At 46.7% G+C, this 24,518-nt stretch overlaps 1 protein-coding gene across 2 annotated transcripts in view; it reads left to right on the plus strand.

Annotated features, from left to right (window-relative positions):
* Window positions 1-19,369, plus strand: part of SEC14L1 (SEC14 like lipid binding 1) — a 41,415-nt gene extending 22,046 nt beyond the window's left edge. For both annotated transcript variants that reach the window (XM_066332076.1, XM_066332078.1), the window contains 14 exons: window positions 1,792-1,941; window positions 2,031-2,162; window positions 4,203-4,331; window positions 4,580-4,814; window positions 5,501-5,610; window positions 6,341-6,530; window positions 9,526-9,614; window positions 10,408-10,478; window positions 11,993-12,164; window positions 12,484-12,618; window positions 14,229-14,363; window positions 14,834-15,085; window positions 16,086-16,264; window positions 16,774-19,369. In XM_066332076.1, coding sequence (XP_066188173.1) covers window positions 1,792-1,941; window positions 2,031-2,162; window positions 4,203-4,331; window positions 4,580-4,814; window positions 5,501-5,610; window positions 6,341-6,530; window positions 9,526-9,614; window positions 10,408-10,478; window positions 11,993-12,164; window positions 12,484-12,618; window positions 14,229-14,363; window positions 14,834-15,085; window positions 16,086-16,264; window positions 16,774-16,879 — 2,085 coding nt within the window. In that variant the 3' untranslated portion in view covers window positions 16,880-19,369. The remainder of the gene's footprint in view (window positions 1-1,791; window positions 1,942-2,030; window positions 2,163-4,202; window positions 4,332-4,579; window positions 4,815-5,500; window positions 5,611-6,340; window positions 6,531-9,525; window positions 9,615-10,407; window positions 10,479-11,992; window positions 12,165-12,483; window positions 12,619-14,228; window positions 14,364-14,833; window positions 15,086-16,085; window positions 16,265-16,773) is intronic.
* The last annotated feature ends 5,149 nt before the right edge of the window (window positions 19,370-24,518 follow it).

Here is a 24,518-nt window from a genome sequence, read left to right on the forward strand (position 1 = left end):
TAGAAAGAATGCTGAGACTTTTTCAGGGAGAGGGTTGAGATACTTGTGAGCAACTAAAATGTACAGCCTTCTGTCCAGAACAAGAGCCTTGTAAAAGAAATAGAACTTCTTTGCCATACCAATAGGGCAAAAGAAACTTCTTATTCCATGTTAATAGGACCCGTCCTCCCTTTGTCTCGGAGCTGTGAAAGATTTTGCTCCCCCAGTGCTGACTATTGTGTTACAACACCAATGCTCTGTCCCTGCTGTTGTGCACACATCTCTGAGCCCAGGAATTATTGCTGGTCTTCGGTCAAACCCAACCAGCTGTGCACAGATGAGGGCTGGAGCAGGGAGTGTGTGACCCCTTCTCTGGCTGCACTTCTGCCTTACAGAGCAGCTTTATGAACTCGGGACAGTCATGCTACAAAAATGGTTTAGAAATATGCACAAGAGGAAAAAAAGCTGACACTGTTTTAGTGCCTTACACCACTGTCACCATAGTAACACTGCCTTCAAACTAGGTTTGAACACTGGTCATAAACTGAAGTATTTTAATTGTTCTAAAGGGAGAATTAAGAGACCTTTTCTGTTCCAGCCCCACCATTGCATACTTTGTGCAGCTGCTGCTTGTTTTGTCCCCCACCCTCTCCCTCTTGGTGCTGCAGCCCAGCTGTTTTTCCGAGTAGTTGAAATCATCTAAAAGGACAGAGTGGATATTTTACCTCTTTTAAAGAGTTGTTTCATGATGTTCTCTCAGATTTACTTTATCTAAGCTTCTGCATTGGGACATCTTGCAAAATCCTACCTCTTCACCAGAGCAAATGGGGTTCTGAGAGTAGAGAAAATGAAGGAATTCAAAATATTGAAAGCAGGCTAAAGAATTAGTTGCTTCACTGCTACCCCATAAGAAAATAAAAAACCAAAAAGCCATAGAGAAGCACAGATATATTAGAGACTGTGAAAGAAAAGGGGGGAAAAGCTGTCTTGTATTCTCCAGCCACAGTGGTTTTAGGATCAAAATCCAACAAGTTTACTAGTGGGGATAACACCTTCTTACTTGTTTTATTGATCCCAAATCCTTAACTATCCTATGTCTGATTTAATGCCATCTTCTCTGTGTGTCAAGTATTTAAGAGATAAAGTTATTTACATGACCGTGTTCTTTAACCAAAGTCAAAGCTGTTGCTAGCTCTGCATTATTGCAAGAAGTTTTGCGTTTTCAGAAGTGTGAAATGAGCTCATTGTATTAAACTGACTGTTGTTGGACAAAACTGTGAACTGATAAACTGCAGTGAAATCATTAGGAACACTGTGCCCAGGGAGCTTGAGAGCTCTATTAGCTTAAGAAATAGCTTTTGAAATGTTTTTATTAGACCTTGGGGAGCTGTATGAAATCCCTCTAGACAGCTTGGTGAAACACCGGTAATTAGTAAGTGGTTTTTTTTTTTTAATCCAAGACATAATTGTTTTGTCTTGTGGTATTTTAGAACTGGAGGGTCTGATTTTCCTGTTATCAAGGGGGTTGTCATGGTACAGAATGAATAACTTCCTTTTCAGAGGGAGGGGAGGAATGGATTCTTTTGCATGGTTTAAGGACTGCCTTACTGGCGAGGACCATATTAATAAATGGATTGTTTGGAATGCACTGTGACTCTTTCAGCTGTAATGTGGCTGCAGGAAGGCTCAGCCCCTTCCGGGGAAGCTCTGAAGGGCATTGAGCCTCCAAACGCTGGTGATGCCAATGAAGGAACTCTGCACACCCTGAGGAATTAATGGTGGTGACTGTTTGTTCTCTTTCCACCGTGACAGGCATATGAGAGAAGGTTTCCTACGTGCCCTCTGATCCCCATGTTTGTAGCCAGTGACACTGTAAACGAGTACAAGAGTGAGGATGGGGCCATCCACGTGATCGAGCGGCGCTGCAAGCTGGACATCGATGCACCACGGCTGCTGAAAAAGGTGATGAGCTTTGGGGTGCCTGGTTTGTACTTCTGGATACCCCTTCACCTGAACACTGTACCTAAACAGAACCTGTGCCTCTTCCCCAGATTGCAGGAGTGGACTACGTCTACTTTGTCCAGAAGAACTCTCTGAACAGGCGAGAAAGGACTCTGCATATAGAAGCCTATAATGAAACCTTCTCTAACAGAGTCATCATTAATGAGCACTGCTCCTACACAGTGAGTAACAGCAGGCCTTGGCTGGGGCTGCAGATGGAGCTGAGGCAGTGCTCAGATCTCAGGACTCAAACAGAGCTCGGGGTTGTTCCTGGCTTTTGCTTTGCAAGAAAAAAATAACCAACACATGGCCCTGAGGGATTATTGTTAGTGTTAAATGTAACACGCTTGCCTCAAGAACTGAGACACGTTTGGCACCCTCTTGCTTGAGCATCTTCTCAGAGAGCAGAACACAACATAATTTGCTGTGTTTGACAGCTCTGTTTAGGCAAATCTGTGCTTTGTAGCAGCAGTGTGGGACTCGGTGAGGCTGATGACACCCTGACAGAACTGCCAGAGGAAAGTTCAGCTGATTTGCCTTCTGCTCAGTTCAGACAGAAGTTCACTGAGTCAGCTATGGTTTAACCTTTTTTTCATTGTTCTTGGTCTTCAGTGCAAATGTTGATGCAGAGGAGTCTGGTGGCAGGCCTGCTGCTCTGCTCTGGTCATGGTTGATTTCTGAATGGCTCAGCCCATCCTCATGGGCTCTTACAGCATGTGCTGTAGCAGTAGAACTTCAAATTGATGCTAAAGGTCAGATCAGAGCTAACAAATGTGACTGATTTATTTGTATTTTAGCACTCTTTTTAGGTCATAACATTTTCTGTTGTGTTTAAACTGTGGTTAAAAGATCACCGGGTACCAAACCCACCTGACACTATTATCTTTTTATAATTATTTCTGCTCTAACTTCTAGGGTAAATTTAAGAATACTCTTCCACTTAGCTTCAGTTTTTATGTGAAAACTCTGTCTAAATGGGGGAAATGCTGTACAGAAAAGTGCATGTGGTAAATATGTACAAAGCACAGTACTCCTCTATGCCCATTTGCTCTACTCAATCAAGAAATTAGGTAAATACAAACCCAGGTTTTTAATGGAAGAGTAAATTGTTTCCAAAAGCTCATTTTTATTAAAGGTAACTTATAATTGAATTTCTAAGAATACAGGAAGATTGTTAAATGCTGTTATTATGAGTTGTACTTACTGAGGCTGTACAAGCTATTCTTGTACCTCCCATTCCCTAAAGCAGAAACAGAAAATGAAGGGAAAAGAGTTTTTTTTTTTCCTGTAGTTGTCTCCTTATAGAGTGTTGATCCTGTTCTTAGCCAAATTTAGCATGTTTTGAGAGGGAAGGGAACCCTAAGGCATCAGGCCAGTTACATGCTCAGAAATCCAGCCTTTTGTGATGTTTTTATAATGACAAATTCAGAGCCTAGCCTAGAAATTTCTTGAACAAATCTATTTTAGCTGAAGAGAGTTTAAAAAACAGCTTTTTTGTAACAGTATCAGCATCAACTGTAGAATTGTTTAGATTGGAAAAGCCCTTTAAGATCCAGTCCAACTAAAAGTCTGTTTCAGGATCATGTCAGTAAAACAATAAGCAAAGAGGGAAGGTGTCAGCTGAGTGAGGAGTGTGCATTTCTCTCTGTGGCATTATCACGGGAGAACAAACTAAAACAGTTTTCATTCTACAGAATGCTGAAGTACCTCCTAGGTCAGTGAAGGAACAGTGTTTTGGCTGTCTCTTGGAAACCTGTTGGGCATGCTGCCCTTGCCCTTGCTGCAGGGCTCAGGCTGGCTGAGCTGGCCCTGAGCTATCAGCCACAGCAGACTTCTGGATATCCTTGTGGAGGCTTTTACCCTGTTCCACACACACCCTGCAGTCCCAGCCCTTATCTAGACTGAGACAGTGTAGAAATGTGCAGTCCTCTGGCTCTTGCCTGGTGCACTTGTGTTTCTCCACCCTTCCCTTTCTTGTTAAGACAAAAAAACCAAAAAACCCAAAGCAAAAAAAACAGGCCATGGGACCATGGAAGGGCTTCTCAGCTTTTTGTCCTGTGATGTTGCCTCTTCCCAACTGAAGCAAGTGAAGCAAGACACCTCAAATTCCACTTGAATGTTTTAGACTGTGTGAACCTGTAAAACAAGAAACATTTCAAATATTATAAAAGAGAAAAAACCCCTAAATGGATAGCTGAACTGTATGATCTTTTGACTTACAGGTTCATCCTGACAATGAAGATTGGACCTGCTTTGAACAGTCAGCAAGTCTGGATATCAAATCTTTTTTTGGTTTTGAAAGCACAGTGGAAAAGATTGCCATGAAGCAATACACCAGCAATATTAAAAAGGTGAGCCTGCAATTAGAAAAGATGTGCCTGGCTCTGAGTTACCAAAAGACAATGAGGCTGCTGCTAAGTAACAGGCTGCTGTGCTCAGAAAGCTGGGCTGCTTTGCTAAGGGCCTGGGGCAGTGTGTCTGTGTAGGGCTGTTTCAAGTGAAATCTTTAGAGATCTGATCACTTAATTTTCAGCCCAGTCCTTTCTGTGTCTAAATGTGTGGGTTTTTCAGTAGCTGAAGTAAATTTTCTTTTTTGAAGGGAAAAGAAATAATAGAGTACTACCTGAAGCAGCTGGAGGAAGAAGGAATAACTTTTGTCCCTCGCTGGACTCCTCCTGTTGCATGTAAATCCGAGAGCAGCACATCCCACCCAAGGAGACCAGTGTCACCTGCCATTAACATCCCAGAGTGTGCCACAAAGGAAGGCTTGAGCAACAAGGAGATCCTCAACACCTCCAGCAGCCCCTCGGAGCCCACGGCAGGAACGCCCGATGGTATGGGGGTCTGATGTGCTTTCCTGGGAAGCTTTGTACTGGAGAGGCTCTCAGCACTGGGCAGCTTCCCTTGGGCAGCTGAGGGGCTCCACGTTGGCTCCTGAGTTGGTGACATGCAGTGTTAAAGTGTGGGCTCACCAAGCAGTGACACATGGCAGAGCTCGAGCAGCTGTTACGGGCTGAGCTTGTGAGTGGAGACCAGGGATGAGCAGAAAAACTCTTTGCTGTTCGTTGGGTTGCAAATGAACAGTCTGCTCTTACCCTGAAATTCAGGGATGGGTATCACTGTAGAAATGATGGGGAGGAAACAGGTGAAACTTTCCTACTCACAGTCTTCTGGGAATTTGGGAAAATTCTTGCACTGGAAGATCAAAGCTTCTCTAAGGATTTCTAGAAGCAGCAAGCCCAGTGGTGCTGTGGGTTGATGAATCTGAGTATACTGGCAAAATGCTTTTACAAATGTCTGGTTTTGTTCCTTCCTTAGCTGCAGAGGGAGAATTTTATCTTCTTCATGAAGACGACTGTGTTTGTTGCCTTGCTCATGTTTTCATTGATTCAAAGGAACTTTATTCAGTTCTGACTGTGCTGAACACAGCGGCCACTTTGAGACAGCAGCAAATCAGATCATTTGGTGCTTGGCCTAGGTCAGGTCAGGACCACTCTGATCACCTGCAATCCCTTTTTAGATAAGCTGGATGCAGACTACATCAAGAGGTACCTGGGGGACCTGACCCCGATGCAGGAGAGCTGCCTCATCCGCCTGCGCCAGTGGCTCCAGGAGACGCACAAAGGCAAAGTGAGTTCCTGGGGGTGTCCCCTGCCTCAGGGTGTGTGACACACAAGGTGGGCCTGAGGAAACGTCTTGCCACACGCCCTGGGGCTGACTTTTTCTGCTAAGGGGCTCTTCATGATCAAAACCTAAATTTAAGCTGTGGAAATAGGAGGAGTTCATTGTGACTGTCCAGCTGACTGCAGCTGAGGTACTTCAATAATTAGCATGAAAGCCTCTCAGAATGTCAGTTAAATTCCCACCAGGGAATAACATCAGATTTGTAAGTCCTGGTTTCTACAATGACCTTATTCTTACGTTTGTTTGTTTTGGCCAAACATCAGAGTCTTAAACTCTGAAACACCGGTAGCAGTGGAGCACTGATAGCAAGGCTGGGGTTTTTCTAGTGCCTTTTGATTTGCATGTGTGTCTCAGCTTCCCCATACCTAACAATAACACAAGGTCTATGTTTTGTCTTGATTTTTTTTTAAATGGACTGGCTGGGTATGGTCATACAGGTAGGAATGATTGCATTAGAGTTCATGAAATTTTTATATCCCTTATGAGGGTAGCTGCAGTGCCTGACAGGGCTCATGATTTTGTTTCAAACAAAGGCTCATTTTCTTGAGTAACTCCCAGTGTTACACAGCATCCTCTTGCATTGGTGCAGGGCTGCGTATTTTTCAGTTTCTATTGTTTGAGTTTCTGTTCTTGTTTCAAACCTTGAATACAAAGTTTGGTTTGGTTTTGTTAATAGATCCCAAAGGATGAGCACATTTTAAGATTCCTGCGTGCCCGGGACTTCAACATTGACAAAGCAAGAGAAATCCTTTGCCAGTCCCTGACGTGGCGTAAGCAGCACCAGGTGGATTATATTCTGGACACCTGGAACCCTCCCCAGGTGCTCCAGGATTACTATGCAGGAGGCTGGCATCACCATGACAAAGGTATGGTTTCAGAACAGAATATGTACTGAACAGCCTTTTTATGTTTTGAATCAAAGGTGATAGTTGTCCTCTGTTAACTAGAGGTGGCTGTTTAGAACTTCTCAGTTGTTATGTCCTAAAGACACTTAAATTGATGGAATGTTTTGGGGTGAGAGAGAATTTAAAATATTCTTGTTCCATGTGTCTCAGAGCTAGACCAGGTTGCTCAGAGCCCTGTCCAGCTTGGCCTTGAATAGTTCTAGTGGCTTCCAGAGCTTCTCTGGGCAGCCTGTTCCAGTGCCTTTGCCAGCCCTTAACTGCTGGAGGCAGAGTCCTGGATCAGAGTCTTTCTGACTAATACTGACATACTTAAATTTGCTTTGCCAGGAGCTTAATAAAAGTGATTAATTGCACTTCCATAGTACACAGAGATGCTTAGAAGGGTGTTAGGCAAATGCTGAGTGTGCTCTTTCAGTGATTAAAAGGTGTTTGTAAATAAGTATATCTTTGTAATCAATTTATTTCTGATGTTGCATAAGTCTGCTGATGGCATAAATGAATATTTATTTGGCATTACAGTCAGCTTAATGATGAGAAGTGGATTGTTGCAAAAACATCAAATAGAGCAGGTTTGTTTAGGAAGAGAAGCAGCTTTGGCTGAATTCCCTTTGTGCTGTGAGCCACAGCCTGACACAGTCCCCTGTCCCTCTGCTTTATCGTGCACTGATCTCGTGCTAATACATACATAGAAATGAAACATGTTGGAATTTGTGGCTTGAGGCAAGCTGGGCTCTTTAGATAAGGAAATGATCTCTTACTGTGAGCGATCTGTGCTCTGATTGAGTCTTTTCCCACCAGGCACCATTGTTTCTGCTCAGCTCTTCCTTTTTCAAGCAGCATATGAAACAGGGCAGGATGCTGTCAGCAGTAGTGGCCAGGAGACAGGGAGGATGCAGCAGAAGTTTAATCACAGAGCTCGAATGGCTCTTCCCTGCTGCTCTGGATTTGACAGACCTCAAACTGAGAAAATGGAAAATGAGAATGTGCTCGTAAAGATTGTAGGGAAAAAGACCTGTTAATAAGTTCTCCCTTTCAGCCTGTTCCTTGCCTGTCCTTTGCAAAGACTTCCTCTGTCAATAGCACACAACTGGGTCCTGCCAGTGAGCAGAAAGGTGCAGAATGCATCAAAGGCTTGTTTAATGTTCTTCTGAGAAGTTCTGCAGCCTTGTGGTGAACTTCATGCCCCCTCCCTTCCCCTGCAGTTCCTTTGATCTCTCTTGCAGCATGCCCACAAGTAAAGCATGGCTTTGTCAATAATGGAAACACCACTTCAGAACTGAGCAGTTCTCTATAATTCAAAATTTTACAGTGGTAGGTTCTTTTTTTAAGCTCTCTTTTCTAGTATTGCTCCTTTCCTCCTACATATGCTAAATGTGCCAAACTTCAGCTGGCTGAATGCTGTGTGGCTTTTAGTGCTACAGCAAAGGCAGCAGTGATAATGAAACATGTTGTCTAGAATGAACTATCTGTACTAAAGAAAAGAAGTAATTATTTTGGCTTGCAATTAGCACAGATTTCTATACATCTGAATGGCTTTTATTTTGACAGAAATGCTTCAATCTAATGTCTCTTGAAAACCACAAAACTCTAATGGAATATAAATTGTATGGTGATAACAAAGCACTGTCAGCTGAGAGTCTCCTTTATGTGTCATTTGGGTGGACCAGGGTTACTGAGCTCTTAGTTTGGGTTTGAGGAATCTCTGTGAGGGAGGGAGACCTGCTATGAAGCTTAATAGCATTTTTTGTTTAGTGTTTCAAAAGCTAAACAGTACATTCCAAGATAAGTGTGTGCCGATATTAAAATAACATTTTCTTTTAGTCCACCTGATAAAACATGAAACACTGTGAACTTCCATGGGGGCAGTGTCTTTGCCAAATAAATAACTTGCCTTGACTCTGCAGATTTGGTTGTTTGTTGGTTTTTTTTTAATAGTGTGGTTTTTGCAGTTTCTCTCCTTGTGTCCCAAAGGACTTAATGATAATTTGATAACCTCTCTTGCAGCTCTTGGAGGGTCTGTCTCTGCACAGACAGCAAGACTTGAGGGAGATTTTTTTGTAGCAAGCTTCCTTTCTTCTTTTTATATTGTGTGCTAACATATTCACTTTTATAAGCTGGTGATTGTTTAGAATAGAAGAAGCAAAGCTTAACAAGTGCATCACAGCTTTAGGAGGAGCCTGGGAGCTGATTTGTACAAGTAAGAATCAGAAATGCAAACTTTGATTCTCAATTTCAGCCAACACAGTAATTCACCCTAATGCCTGAGTATCCTGCCAGTGTCAGGCTGCCCCAGTGTGCTGTCTGTGGAAAGGCAGGGCTCTAATGCAGAGGGTCCAGCTGAAGCTGATCTTTGGAGCAGAGTCTGTTCTCACCAGGCTTAACCTGCATTAGCAGGGCTGTGTGCCAGGTCTGCACAGTGTGCAGTGACAGAGCTGAGTGTGGCTCCATCCAACCAGCTCTGCAGAGGGCAGGCTCTGGGTTAACACTTGGTTTCATTAATTCCCAGATGTCAGCATGGCTGTTTTTCCAGAAAGCTTGCTGTAAACTCTCCAGAGCACTATTGCATCATGTGTGATAAAAACCTCACAGCCTTCCTTGCAGCTCTGCAGTTACAGGAAAAGCTTCAGTTCATAGGTGTACCTGAGCTGTCCTGGAAGCTAATAATAGTCTGTATCATTAATTGTGTATACCAAGGTCTGGAGTGTACTGATGTACTCACAGTCCTTTGAACTTTCCATGAAGGTCAGGGAGCTATTTCTGAATCAGGATATCTCCATTTTGCAGCTCATTTAGAGGTAATCTGTTGGTGTGGCTGCACAGAGTGATGTTTATGTTGCCGTCTGCTCCTGATTCTTCCTCTTGCAGGGGAGCTTTACCTGTTATGGTTTGTTTCCACCTGCAATGTTTGGAAGCAGCTCTCTCAAACGTGCCTTGCTGTGTGTTTGTGTCTCTGCAGACGGGCGCCCGCTGTACGTGCTGAGGCTGGGCCAGATGGACACCAAGGGCTTGGTGCGAGCGCTGGGGGAGGAGGCCCTGCTGCGCTATGTGAGTGCTCCTGACAGCCCCTAACAGCAGCAGTGCTCATTTGGGACCCTCTCTGCCCCAGCAGCCACCCCTCAGGGCATTCTGATGGGCTCCATGGCCATCAGGTTTTGGTTGGAATATATCTGAAAGCCCCTGGTAGCTGCTCCTGGTGCGTTCTGCAGGCTGGTGGAAAGGCAAGAGATCCTGGCAGCTCCTGTGGGAATTAATTGGCATTTCCACAGATTCTTCTGCACTTGTGCAGGGCTTCACACTCCAGTCAGTCCCTGCTCTTGTACAGAAGAGAAAATGCCACGCTCAGGATTTTGTCAAGCCTGTACTCCAAGGATAAGAATCATGTATTTTTAAAGAAAAAGTGCTTGCCAGTGTTTCTGCTTGCTCTAAAGGCATCACTCAGACTGTTACTGTGGGTCCCTGCTCAGCTTGCAGGCAGAAAGCTGGCAGAATTCCAGGTTTGCACTAACTTTTTTGACTCTTAATAATGACAGGAGTAGCCATAATGACTGTTAAAAACAGGGGCTGGATTTTATCTTTCTCTTGGCATTTCCAAGCAGACACAAACTCTTGTTTGCTTGCCCTAATTCTGTTTCAAGGTTGCTTTCTGTGATTCCAAAAGAGGCTTTAATTTCTGAGTAATTAAGGGTAATTGTGATTTCTAGTTCATTCCTTGGCGGGGGGAAAAGTTTATGCTGGTTTGATCTCGTAGTTTTAATTAGTCTTTGGACATAAACATATTTTCTTTATCCCACCTACTGAATTTGAGACTGTCTTCTGAACCCCACTCTTTGTTGTGCAGGTTCTTTCAATAAATGAGGAAGGGCTGAGGCGATGTGAGGAGAACACAAAAGTATTTGGCAGGCCAATAAGGTAAAGTCTGCTCCGTGGGAATTAGCTGCTTTCAGGGGCTGTGGGGAGGGATCTCAGGTAGTGGGACAGCAGAGGGTAGGCTGTGTCTCACATCAGGTGCAATCATACAGTGAATTAAGAGCCTCTCCAGTTAGTGGGGCTAGAGGAAATGTGCCTGGGGAAGCCTGAGGGACACACAACACCTGCCCCAGCAGCCTTGGTCTTGTGCTCAAAATGGTTCTGTTGGGGCTGTTGCTTTTCTGCTGGAGATCTGCAGAGCAGTGCAGCCTAACTCCCTAATCTGTTTGGGGGCTGAATTTTACAGGCAGTGGTTGCAAGCTGCCAAAAAATCGGGCCATGATAGTACCATGAGTAACATTTCCAGTAGTTTAAGGTGTGGCTCCCATGTCACTTGTTCATCCATAGTCCACTCCAAGGCTCATTACACTCAGTTCTGCTTTGCATTCTCCATTTATTATGTGTGGCTACTCAGCTGTTGATCCAAGGTGAGGTCATGAGGCTCCTATGGAATCTGGGATCTAGTTTTCCAGGTTCTGGCATGACTTCCATGTGAAGTTCAGTCAAAAGTGGTTTGCTAGCCCATGTTTAAGTCATTGTAGGGGTCACCTGTGAAAGTGGTAACTGCAAAATAAATTTAAGGGCGTGGAATGAAGGCAGAACCAGCCCTGAAAAGATGCCATGTTTCTTGGACTTTCTCCAGTTTCCTCCTCCTTCCCCTAATCTGTAAGATCCAGAGATGTGGGGTGTGCCTGCTTATCCTTTCCCTGTTACAGAACTTCCTGCCTAAGCTCTCCAAGGGAGGTCAAATCCAAGGGAGAAGTCTTGTGTGTAACAGTGGAATGCTGCTGCCTGCTGGACCTTCATTTGTAGCCATAATCCTAAAGGGCTGCATATTAAACATTTAAAGTGAAACAAAGAAGGGTTTGGAGTTTCATAGAAGCCTTATGCATAATGTAATGGTTGCTGGCTGGTGCAGCACAGCTGTAAATCTTGAATTCCTGCCCAGGCCAAGACCTGAGCTTGGAAAGAAACTGAAACACATGCTGCAGCTCAGTAGTTAGTATTAAGAACATATCTCTTCCTATAGAAAAGGCTTTCTTCACTGAGATCTGACAACAGAATTAGCTTTGATGTGTATTGGCACCATTGTGCTCTGTGTTAGAAAATCTGCACTGTGAATGTTAAATTGCTTCAGAGCAGCAGCGTGGCCACTTAATTGATCTCCCAGTAAAAGCAGTGGTTTAATGTTTGGGCTGGCTGTTGACAGGATTTTTTTTGGCTTCATATGAACTGAACTTTTATCTGGAATCTAAAATGTCTGTGGGGGAGTGTACAGAGTGATCATTGCACACCCCTTAAACTCCAGTGTTTACAGGCTGCACAAAGCAAGGAGGTAAAACAGAAGAAACCAAAACCTTCAGAGGGGCCCCGCATTTCAGTGTGTTGGGCACTTGCATAAGCAAGGAGAATTTTGATATTATTGAGACTTTTCTTTTTGTCTTTCTCAAATTCAGCTCTTGGACGTGTCTAGTAGATCTGGAAGGCTTGAACATGAGGCATTTATGGAGACCTGGTGTCAAGGCCTTGCTGAGAATCATTGAGGTGGTTGAAGCTAATTACCCTGAGACCCTGGGCCGCCTCCTTATCCTAAGAGCACCTCGAGTATTCCCAGTTCTCTGGACACTGGTATGTGTGTAATCCAAGGTGTTCCTCAGTTCTCTCAGTTTGTAAAAGCACTTGAGATGAGGCTGTATGTGCAGCAAATGTTGCCATTTGGAAGCATGTCCTTTATATAGGATTCCTGGAGTGGATTAAAAAACACCACCTAAGAACCTGATTACACTGTTGGTTGATTTGGCTTCTTTGTGGTGTGGTCTTTGCACAACCAGGATGGTAACACTCAGTGTGATCAAAATTGATTCCTTCAAAATTCACTTAAAAACAATGTAAATTGACTTGAGAAAAAGTTGAGGGCCTGATCTGTTCTGGTTTTCTTTCTTTGTAGGTTAGTCCATTCATTGATGACAACACTAGGAAGAAATTCCTTATTTATGCTGGGAATGACTACCAGGGTCCTGGAGGACTGCTGGATTACATTGATAAAGAAATTATCCCCGATTTCCTTGGTGGAGAGTGCATGGTATGAATATAAACTATTGCATATACCAACTTATTTGTGGTTTTTTTTTTTAATTATTATTTTTCCTCTCCTCTAAGCAAAGAAGTCTGTAAGCACAGAGTGATTCCTGGTGTAGTTTGGAGGTGGGGGCTATGGTGTAGGATTCCAGGCTCAGTGCTGTTTTCTGGATCCTCTTTAAAAAGAGCAGTACAATGCTTCTCTCAATGAGTATCAAATACCTTATCAAAACAGCCAAGCACACCTAAAAGCCAGAGTCTGTTCCCTGGAAAGTTCAGGCAAACATGGTAACAGACCTCTGAGCAAGAGCTGTCACCATCAGCTGATCCAGAGAGTCTGTCTCACCTAAAAAACTGATCCCATAAGTTGCCTGAGGAACATGTGGCACATCTGTGGCACATCTGCTAAGAGGGCTCAGCAGACAGCCCATTCTCCCCACTCTGAGTCTGCAGTTAACCTCAACAAACCAGAAAAGTGGTTTTACTGCAGGATACTGTAATTTCTCAGTCCCTTGTCACATGCATTGATAGTTGTTTCCTGCCAGGACATTGGGTGTCAGTTGGATCTGGCATTTTAACATCTCCCTGATAATGTAAAGTTTGTTTCATCTGTAATACTTTTGACAACACAGCCTGGGTGTGTTTTCAGCCCCTGTACACTCTCTAGATTAATTTCTGTACCATTCTTGAGAATTCATCTGTGTCAGTTCCAATAGAGTCTCAAATGCTGATGAAGTGCAGTTAGATGTGTTAGAGTAGAGCATGTGTTTATCTCCAGTGGGCTGATTTTTGTTGCAGCAGTAGCTTTCAGTGTTATCTAATTTGGAGTTGAAAGCTGGCAAAATCCACTGCTTAAGCAAGCAAAAGTGAATGTTACCAGAAAGCAAATTACTACAATACTTCCTGCCAGTTACAGGCAGTGGCAGTCTCTCTCTTCTTCTTTACTTCTGAGTATTTGAACAAAAATGACTTCTCTGAGATCTTTTCAATTCTCTGTTGTAATTCAGTTACCAAACAATTCTATTTCCCCCAGACACTTCTGTGGAACCTGTGGTCAACTTCATTGCTACAGGCTTCTTAAAACAGAAGTTTGCTTAGGGAAGTTGTGCAATCACTTCCAGTACTGAGCTGTCAGACAGCTCTAACTTCAAGACACTTAACTTTCCTGGCTGCACTGTCTTTTTACCTGCTTGGAAACTTTCTGTACCTCCTCACTATCTATGCTTAAATTTAGCTACTCCTGTTCTTTCAGGTCTCTGTAATTCTGTTTTTCAGACTTAGTCTTTATTGCCACTTCCCTCAGGATTCTGAATTGCTTCCCATCTTTCTTCAGTGTAAAGTGGTGTAAATGATAATTACAGCCTTTGTACAGTCCCTTTCTGGGGTGCTCCTGTTGTGTATGTACAAGATCTGTTCCCCTGGTGTGCAGTTCTGCAAACGCCTCACCCAGATCATTGTAAAAAATAATTACATATGTATCATGTACAAGCTACAAAATCCTTTCAGACTGTTCTCTTCTCCAGAGTATTGCTGAATGTTTGTTTCTGAAGCTGGAAGGCAGAGAACATAATGGATGGTCACAGGAGATAATTTGAACGATTTTCTTTGTTTTAGTGTGAAGTACCAGAGGGTGGGCTGGTTCCCAAGTCCCTCTACCGGACAGCAGAAGAGTTGGAAAATGAAGACATCAAGCTTTGGACTGAAACAATCTACCAGTCTGCAAGTGTCTTCAAAGGAGCTCCACATGAGGTACAGCTCCAGCTGCCCTTTGCTTTCATTGTCATCTCAGCCCTCTGCTCCTTGGTCTCTTGGCCTAGGAATGGTTTATTACTTGTTTATTTAGTTCCTGTGCTTCCCCCTTCTGGAGCTGGTGCATGGTGATGCTTTAGTAGCTGAAGTTTGTGATTGTTCCTCCTGTTATTTTCTTGCCATTTAGAAAGTATCACTGGTTTTCATCCTATTCAAAACTCTATTATTCTAAGCAAAGCAAGCAAAATTCTCAGAAGCTGCTGGAAACCTTCTGAAGTCTTGTATTAGAATAGACACCCCGTCAGGGGGGAATTTGTATCTGCAATGCCTTTTTTTTACTATTAAAAAGCCTTTTTAAGAGTAGAAACTAAGCCCAGCAACAAAAAAGCTCTGGTTTTGTGCTTTTTTTCTGTAGGAATTTGCCTTTACTGAGCAGATTGCTGTTGTCTAATGTGTCTCTCCTGTCCCAGGTTCTCATCCAGATCGTGGACGCCTCGTCTGTGATCACGTGGGATTTTGACGTGTGCAAGGGCGACATTGTTTTTAACATCTTCCACTCCAAAAGAGCCCCACAGCCTCCCAAAAAGGACTCTCTGGGAGCTCACAGTATTACATCTCCTGGTGGGAACAACGTCCAGCTGATAGACAAAGTCTGGCAGTTGGGGCGTGACTACAGCATGGTGGAGTCTCCCCTGATCTGCAAAGAAGGGGAGAGTGTGCAGGTGAGGCAGGCAGAGCCTCCGTGGGGGCAGATGGAGCCCAAAGTGCCTGTTCTTACTCACAGCACTGACGACTGAGTGGTGACTCAGTGCTGGGCTGGCTGCTTGCTTTGGGCCAGCATTTCAGCTGCTGTTCCAGGCTGGCTGCTGCAGGGAGCAGGGATGGGATTTACATGGGATCTGCTGGGAGGGGAAGTTTGCATCAGTGCCTAGTGACTGAGATGGATCAGCAAGGAAGATGGGGAGGCCACCTAAAATGCACATGCAGAAAGTAAAAATCATGCTTTGAGCTGTAATTCTGACAGTCATTTACTGGAGCAAATATTCTGTGTTTGAGGAACATCACTGTGCATGCTCTCAATAATAAGAGAAGGCTGGAAATCAAGTCTGAGTTCTATGTGTTTGCCCTCTAATAGGCAATGTAAGAGCTCCTGGTGCCCAAAGCTCCTGAAGGTTTTTTTTATACCATTTACAACCTGTCCTTTAATTCCAAGTTTGATATAACATGCAGCATGGTTATAGTCACATACAGCCACTGCTGTTCCTGTGGACTTGGAATGAGTCAAACAGCCTCTGAAAAAGCAGCTCCTTAAGTCACTGAGATGGGAGTGTTATACTGGAAATATGGACAGTGACCTCTTGAAGTGTGAGGCAGAAGCCTTGACTGCTCTTTTCATGGTCTCAAAGGACAGCTGGGAATGAAAGAAATGGAAAATTGGATATTGTTTTAAAGCAGAACTTGTCCTTTCAGCATATTAAATCCTAGCCCCTTGACACTGTTGAAAAGCTGGAGGAACTGCTGGTGTTCCATCCCAGATTTGATAAAGATGTTGTGTGGGGAGAGTCTCCCAGCACTGCCATTTGGCTGAGGAGCTGAAATATTGGCATTGGGCAAAAATTCTGGGCATGTGGGCACTTCTTCTGAACTTGGAAAAGAAATGTCAAGCCTATAAAATCTCTGTTAACCAAGTTAATTTTTGGTTTTTGTTGTGTCTGCTTGCAGGGCTCCCATGTGACCAGGTGGCCTGGCTTCTACATTTTACAGTGGAAATTCCACAGCATGCCTGCCTGTGCTACAACCAACCTGCCTCGTGTGGATGATGTGCTGGCATCTCTACAGGTGTCCTCTCACAAATGTAAAGTGATGTACTACACAGAAGTGATAGGATCTGAAGATTTCAGGTATGTCTGGCCAAGGGCAGCCAATGTCAAACCTTCCTGGTTATTTGGATGATCAAGTCAATGTCAACTGCACTTAAATACAAGTAAATTGTGAGGGTCTTAAAAAGTTGCACTGAGGGCAAGTAATGTATAAAAGGGGTTAATTAGTTCTCTCCTGGTAATATCACTGGTCACTTGGCTCTGCTTTGAGACCTGCTTGGGCTTGGCAGGTTGTTCTGTAGAAGGGAGTGCAGTTCGAATTCCTGTTGTTGAATTTTGTTTTATGTCAGTGGATAAACTTGTCTGAAATTAAATCTCTGTCTCTTTGAACAGCATCTGGTTTTGGAAGGGATGTTGTCCTCATTACTTTATGTGGTGAGACAGAAAAGCTTCTAAGTATCTGCATCAAAGCTGTTACTTGCTTTTTATTCAGTGTGCAAACAAATACAATATAAATACTGAGCAGAAATCAAAATCTTTATGTGTTCTGAAGCTTAAAACTGCATTACTCTTTTTTTGTTTTTCTGCAGGGGATCCATGACCAGCCTTGAATCAAGCCACAGTGGATTCTCCCAGCTCAGTGCTGCCACCACCTCCTCTAGCCAGTCCCATTCCAGCTCCATGATTTCCAGGTAGTGCCACAACAGCTGAAAAGCAAATGGAAGTGATGGCTGGACCCTCGCCCGTGGCAGCTGACTGCAATACAGCATATTCAACTGGCAATTGTGCAAAAAACCCCACCCCAAAAAGCCTTTTATAGATAGTAAAGTAGCTGTTTGAATTTTACACTTAGTGTTTTTGGTCTTTGTTAGATCCAACAGCTTGTCTCTTAACTTTAACCCTTTTTCCTAACTCAGCCATAAATATTTTTGCAAGTGTTCTTGCACAAATCCTAACTCTGAACACAAGGGCTCTTACTGAAAAGGAAAAACAACCAGTGCATCAGTTAAGAACGATTTTTTTTTAAACTGTGTAGATGTTAAAAAAGCAAAAAAGAAAAACCCTACCAAAAATACTCCGTAGTGCATTAGAGATCAACTGCAAGTCTCCCATCAGGACATTCCTTGCCATCCTGAGAAATCCCCTGTGATCTTCCAGTGCTGCAAGCTGTTCTCCCATTGCCACTAATGATGTCCAACACAAAGAACAGCAGTTGCTGGATACTTGACTTTGTGAGTCCATTTTTTTCAAAGCATGCCCACAGAGCTGTGGCCAGGCTGTAACACTGAATATACCTTTTGTATGAGCACATTTCTGGGGAAACTGAGCTCTGGGTCTTGCTGGGTTAAAGCAATTTGTTCTTTCCTTGGATTTGCGTGTGGAGCATTGCAGAGAGAGAGGCAGAGAGCAGGCTCTCCCTCACTGGGTCACACTGGGCTCATCCAGAGCTGCTCTGAGCTTTTGTTCCCAGCTCTGTGCTGCAGCTTCACTCTGCTCCCTTAGTGCATTCCAAGCAAATGGATTTTACTGAGATTCTCTTCTTGTCAGGAATTTATGCAGAGCTTCAGCTTGCTGCTTGAACCAGTCTGAAGGAGGTATGGCTTCCATCCTTCCTGAGCACTTCTCCCTCCCTGGGGCCTCCTGTTCTTCCCTGTGCCTGGCAGAAATAGAGCACCTCAGTTCTGGTCAGCCTTTGTGTGGGCAGGGAGCACAGGGATCTTCCCTCTGAGTGATGTATGAGAAGATACTCTAAGGATTTTCTCCATTTTCACTACTGCCACTGCCAGAGGTGATCTGCCATTTGGGATTCTGTCCCTGCTTGCCAGACCCATGTTGGACCCTTGCTGAACTCTGTTCAGGTGTTCTTCCTTCTCGAGCCCTCTCTCTATGCACAGCAAAAGGCTCCAAAGACTGAACTGTCAGACAAATCCAGACCACACCTAGCAGTGGAGCAGAGAAGATTTTGGTCTGAAAATCGTGCAGCAGGATTTGCACAGTTAGGTCTTTGATCTTTCCTTACCCTTGGCAGAGCTAAATTGTCCACACAGGCACAAGGAGCTTCTGTGCTGGCTACAGTCCCTGCTAGGAAGTGGGGTAGGGTCTGGCTCAGGTAAGTGGTGGAGGAGCTTACAGAGGTGTTGCACTTGGAAAGCAGAACTCACTCGAGCTTCTGGATGCCCTGCCTGAGGAAAGCTGGTTCTGAACTCAGAGTGAGGCTTTTTTATGCCTGCAGAGCTCTGGAGAGGCAGGTACCAGCCCCTGACAGCAGCTCTGCTGCAGCCCCGTTCTGGCTGTGGCACGTGGCAGAGCTGACAAGATATTTTAGTAACAGGTGTTTAGAGACCAGCCTCCTTCAACTGAACCAAACTGGTCTGTTCTGGAGCTCTTTTAGGACTCAGAAGCTGAAGGTTAGGCTGTTACTTAGGCTGCCTGAGTGACACAGGTCACTGCTTTTGTGTCACACAGCTCCCACCCAGTGTCTGCACAGCAGCCTGCAGACTGTGGCTCCGGGGCTGCTTCCTGGAGCTCTGCCCGAATTCCTGACACCAGGAGCCAGGACTCCCAGCACAGAGAGTGCAGCTGGAGCACAGTGAGGTTCACCTGCTGACTCATGGCATTTCTTCCCATTCACCAGGCTCTAAGGGCTGAAGGTGGTCCCTTTCTCTCTCTCTCTCAGATGGCGATTTTGCTGACAACTGTAAAGAATCTGCTCCATTCAACACTCCACATCTGTCCAGGTGTCTGGCTTTGTAGACCTTTTTGGGTTGCAGTCCTTTTCAAGTCTGAAGATCTATCTTTTCTGTTTTTCACTTGAGCTGGCTCAAAAGTGGCACTTTGAGTTTTTCCTTCTGTTGATCTTAACACACCTTTTAGAGCTCAAAGCACATGACAGCACAAACAGCTGAGGAGATAAAAATTCCAGAAAATCAAGAGTTAATCTTCCTCTAAGCAAAGTGCTGTGGCAATATGACTTGATCACTGCAGTCTAATTAATTTCCCATACCCTGGTCTTTCTTTGTGTGATACTGCTCTTCCTTCTCTCAGTGACTCTTCTGTTGGCACCTTTCCTGTTAACAGTGTCCTTCACTTCCCTGTCCCTCCTCATGAACTGCATATCAAAATCTGTAAATGTTTTGTATACATGATACCTCATTCTTGGTAATAAAATACAGATAGTCTTTAAAAGATTTTTTTTATCGTTATCAATAAATGTGAACTGTTTGGAAAAAAAAAAAAGCAAAAGGCAGTCTGTTTATTTCATTCATCTGCTGCAAAGCTTCCAGGGTATTTTATGTGCTGGATTCAGGTCTGCCAGTGCTGGCTGAGGGAGGGGCTCTTTGGCTGCCCCCACCACTGACACCTCAGGCAGGAGGCTGAGACAGTCACACTCAGGAAATGATGGGTTTTAATTAGTAGAAGTAGACTAAGCTTCAGCTATTTTAAAAACAGGAGCCAATAAATGTCAAACTGTGGGTTTTGTAACTCCTGGGGCAGCAGCTACAACGTGTTTACGGTTGGTCCTTCAAATTTGACCCAAGCTGTGAAGTTTCTCTAAATGACAATCTCTAACCGTGGTTGTGGAGGTCTGTCAGCAAGACCAGATGGCTGCCTGACCTACTTCAAGCTTTAACATGTGGTCAATATTTCTATGCCAGCACTTAATAATGGACCGGCTCTCTGCTGCTCAGGACCTTGCTGAGTGCAGCAGTCCTTGAGAAGCTGTTGTGCAAGGAGGTGGCTTTGCTGGTCAGCTGGGCTGTGCCTGGAGACGTGGGGGAGCTGCCTTTGTGGCCAGTGCCCCTCTCTGAAATGGGAATTAAACAAACCCGAGCCTCAGCCCCTGCTTGAGCTGGGCGGGTGATAATAGTGCAGGCCAGGGCTGCATCAAAGAGCTCCTCTGGGAGAGGTGGCAGGCTGGTTGAAATGTGTGGTTAAGGTTTATTTGGTTGTTTTTTATTGGTCTTTTGAATGTGGATTTTTATGAGACAAAGCAAAATTCCTGGAAGAAATTTCAGAATTTCACCTGGTTTTTTTTTTTTTTTTTTTTTTTTTTTCCCCCACCAGCATCCCCTGTCTCCCCACAAAGCGGAGGGCTCCCTGTTGTGCAAATGTCTACATTTGCGACCTCGGCTTGGCAGCGAGCCTGTCAATTCCCACGGAAGGCTGGTGACCTGCCATTCCCGAGTCTCTCCCGCTGGAGCAGGAGCTCCCCCGGCTCGCTGGCCAACAGCAGCAGCCGGTCCTTGCAGGGCTCTCTGCTCCTCCAGCCCTTCGCTGGCTGAGCCGATTCCATGCTCACCACAGGCAGGGAAGTGGAAATGGTGATGGAAAGAAGAATTGGGTGATGGAGTGTCCGGGCAGTGCAGGGTCAGGGGAGCCCCATCCTGCATCCCCACAGCCCCGGGGGAAGCTGCCACTCCAGCACAGCATCCTTGGAAATTGCTTCCCAGGGCGGTGGCTGCTTAATGCTGCCGGGAGAGACAAACCCTTAGGTGGAAGAGTTAGGTTTTGGCTGGCTTTCCACAGTCATCAGCAGCCAGCTCTATTATATAGGCTCAAAAAAAAAAAAAAAAAAAAAAAAAAAAAAAAAAAAAAATTGCCATCTCCTGGGTTTTCTTGGAAGGGTAGGAGGGCACTTATTTTATTTCGCTAACTCATGCTGGTGTAAGAGTTTGGATGCTGAGAAATAAAAGGTCAGGATTTTGCAACTTGTTTTATTCTCACTGACCACTGCTGAGCTCTTCCCACTTTGTGCCATCAGCTTTGGTCCCCTGTGGTCCCCTGGCAGCCACAGGCCAAGGGGAGCAGGGAAAGGAACCTGGATTTGGGGCCCTTTCCCCTGTGCACAGGAGGGGAACCAGGGGCTAAGAGACACAGAGCTGGGCCTCCCCCAACCCTCCTCCTAACCTGACAAACCCACAAATAAATAAATGTCAAGTTTTTCTTGGTGCTGGTGGAGCCTTCCCTTGTGGGGTGACCTTAGTGGGGCAGTTCTCCCTGGTTGGGCAGCCTGAGGGGAGTCCTGGATCCCAACATCCCTCAGCTGGGGCTTGGCATTTGTGGTCACCCCAGCACTGCCCCACCCCTGGGGACGGTGCTCTGAACTGTTTGCAAAGAAAAGGAGAAATGGAGGAGAGGAAGGAGGAGATGAATGAGTAGGAGAAAGAAGGAGAAGGGGAGGAAAAAGGGAAAGAAAAAAGGAGAAAGGAGTTAATGTCATCACACACCCTGCAACAAAAAAGGTGCAGCCCAGCTCCAGCCTCCAGCTCTGCCCCAGGCCCTGGTTTGCACACTCTCACTCTTAATGGCATTTTGTGCAGGAAACATCCAACTGGGTGTTGAAGAGCAAGTGCAGAGAGTGTGACCCCCCAGTCCAGGCTGTGCTGGGGAAGATCCACGGCCCAGGATCGGGGTCTGGGTCCCCTGGGTGGGGGCAGTGGCTCACCCAGATGTCACCCCACAGCCCAGTGTCCCCCATTGACCCCATGGGGTGAACAGGGTGAGGCCAGGGCAATGCTGAGCCAGTGCAGGGAGGTCCCACCTCTGCAGGCAGCCCCTGTGCCCCCAAATCCACCGTCTGTCACCTCTGGGACCGTGCAGCACCCACCGTGATGCCACCAGCATCACATCACCAGCGCCCACCCGGTGTGATGTACCAGCACAAAGCCACCCACCCAGCCCGGGGTGCAGTATTGAGGGTAAGGGGCTGGGGGACATTCCCCAGGGGGGATCCGGGGCCGTGCTGGTGGCCCAGGGACAGGGCAGGGACACGGGTGGCCGCGGCACGGCCGGTCCCCGCACAAACCCCGCTAGATGGTGCCAGCAGCCCGCGCACGGCCACGGGCACCCGCGCTGCCGGGGGACACTGTCCCCGCTGTCCCTGCTGCCACTGGGGACACTTCCCGGCTGCCAGGGGGACACTGTGCCCGCTGTCCCTGCTGCCAGGGGGACACTGTCCCCGCTGTCCCTGCTGCCACTGGGGACACTGTCCCTGCTGCCACTGGGGACACTGTCCCCGCTGTCCCTGCTGCCAGGGGGACACTTCCCGGTTGCCAGGGGGACACTGTCCCTGCTGCCACTGGGGACACTGTCCCTGCTGCCACTGGGGACACTTCCCGGCTGCCAGGGGGACACTGTCCCCGCTGTCCCTGCTGCCACTGGAGACGCTGTCCCTACTTCACTGTCCTTGTGCCACAGGCTGGGCGTGAAGCTGTGGCTGGAGCACTGGGCGGTACTGGGAGCCACACACAGGGCAGGGGACCCCCGTGTGACACCCCGTCCCTCCAGCAGGGACATTGCTCATGGAGCAGGCACCACTGCAGACGGCCGGGGTGGCCGGGCCGGGACACCCCCAAACCCCCCCAAACCCCCCCAGCGCCTCTCCCCGTGCCCTGAGGATGCTGCACTGACCTCCAGGCACCATCCTGGCCGTGGGTTCGCCCTCCCACTGCTGAGAATCTTCCTGAACACTCACCATCTCCCGAGAGTCCTGAGAAACATAATCACCACTGGAAAAACCCCTTGAGGATCTGCTGGGAGAAAAGCTGTAGAAGTGGAAGAAAAAAAAAAATCCTGCCTATTTCTTGGCTCCAGTATGGATTGGCCCAGGAGCTGCAGTTTGGGCTGTGTCCAAACATTGAATTTTAATTATGAGGAGGATTTCACCAGGGACAGGGAGATGAGAAGAGGAATAGGCCAGTGAAAAAGATAGAAACTGAAAAATGCAAGTTCTCCCCCCTCCAAAAAAAAAAAAAGCCTTGAAGCTCTTCTTTGAAGCCTTTGTTCAGCAAAACAAAATACATCTCAAGCATTTTTGCCTTTGCCTAGTTATTTATTATAGTAATATTTATTGTTATAACCGACTGCCTCTTCTTGGAGGTGCTGGCACAGCAGCAAAGGGATGGGAGGACCCTCAGGTCCAAAATGTGTGTGGCAGAGCAGGGAGGGCAGGACCTGCTCCTGTCCCCAAGGCTGGCACTGGCAGTGCCAGGTCCCAGGGGTTTTTCCAGCCCTGAGGAGCCATGGGCTGGTCAGTGCATCCCTCCTTGGAGTTTCTGCAATTCTCTCCAGCTTGGAGAGATCACACAGCTCCATCCCACCAGACCTGCAAAGCCCATGTGGCCCCATATGCAGGACAGGGGCTGTGAATGCTCCAGGGACTCCCCTGAAGTCCCTCACCAGGAACTGATGGATAACAGCTCCCAAAGACCTTCTCCCACCACAGTTTGTGCCAGGGGAGCATTGCCAGGCTCCCCACAGCCAGCTGTGTGTGCAGCCCCTGCCCGGCTCCAGAGCTCGCTGTGCCCAGGGCCGAGGCTCCCCAGGAACCTGCCAGGACAAGGCTCCCAGGCCAGGCTGCGTCGATGTCACTTGGCCACTGGCATCAGCCCAATGCCACGGGCTCACCCTGGGCTCAGCTGGCACATCTGGGGGTGGGGGCCCTGCAGGAGCCCAGCACCCATCGACACCCAGAGCAGACCCAAGCAAAGCAGCCTGAAGATTTTTCCTGCTGGATGTGAGTCAGTCTGGGCATGAAGGCTCCCAGGGCTCCTGACCCCACAGAGGAGCCAGCTGCAGATGGAGGCTGCCCTCCACAAGGTTTCCCCTAAAAAAGCCTATTTCCTGAGCAAGGGAGGGCCCATTTCTCCATCAGCCATCCCAGCCCTGCCTGATCCCTCCCCCAGGAGCAGCCAGGACACAGCAGCACAGTGACACCGCTGCCTGAGCCCGCCTTGGGCAGCCACACACCCGCTGTTTATTCACCCTTCACAAGGACTCGAAAAGAAAAGAAGCAGGGAAGGATCATGTGAGCTCCCTTCGAGGAGGGAAGTGCCCAGCACTGTCAGGGACAGTGCCCAGGGCAAGGTCACAGAGCCCCTCCAGCCCACCCAGTAACTGTCCCCTGCTCAGCACAACAGAGCTGCAGCTCTGGGGCCCCACACAACCATCAGCATCCAGGGAGTGCAGCTGCCTGAACAATTATCTTTGAAGATATTTGATGCTGTGCTGTGCTCAGAGAGGAGGGGGCCTGTTCTGCACCTGCCTCTGCAGCTCTGCTGGGCCCTGGATGCTGCTGAGAGGAGCTGCAGAGAACTGAGGAGGAATAGGAATGGCAGATCCCTTCACTGGGACAAGGAGACCTTTCCAGATCCAAGCAGCAGCTTTGCCCACCTGGAATGAGGCAGGAGCTTGGTAAGCAGTGGCTGGAGCTGCTGCCCAGGACTCAGCAAGAGGCTGGAGCTGGAGCATCCCAATCCCCCGTGGTGGCCCTGTGGCTGGCGCTCAGGGAGACCCATCCCACACTGGGACCAGCAGGGCACTGGTGTGAGGGCAG

Source organism: Sylvia atricapilla, chromosome 18, assembly GCF_009819655.1.
Source record: "Sylvia atricapilla isolate bSylAtr1 chromosome 18, bSylAtr1.pri, whole genome shotgun sequence".
Lineage (NCBI taxonomy): Eukaryota > Metazoa > Chordata > Aves > Passeriformes > Sylviidae > Sylvia > Sylvia atricapilla.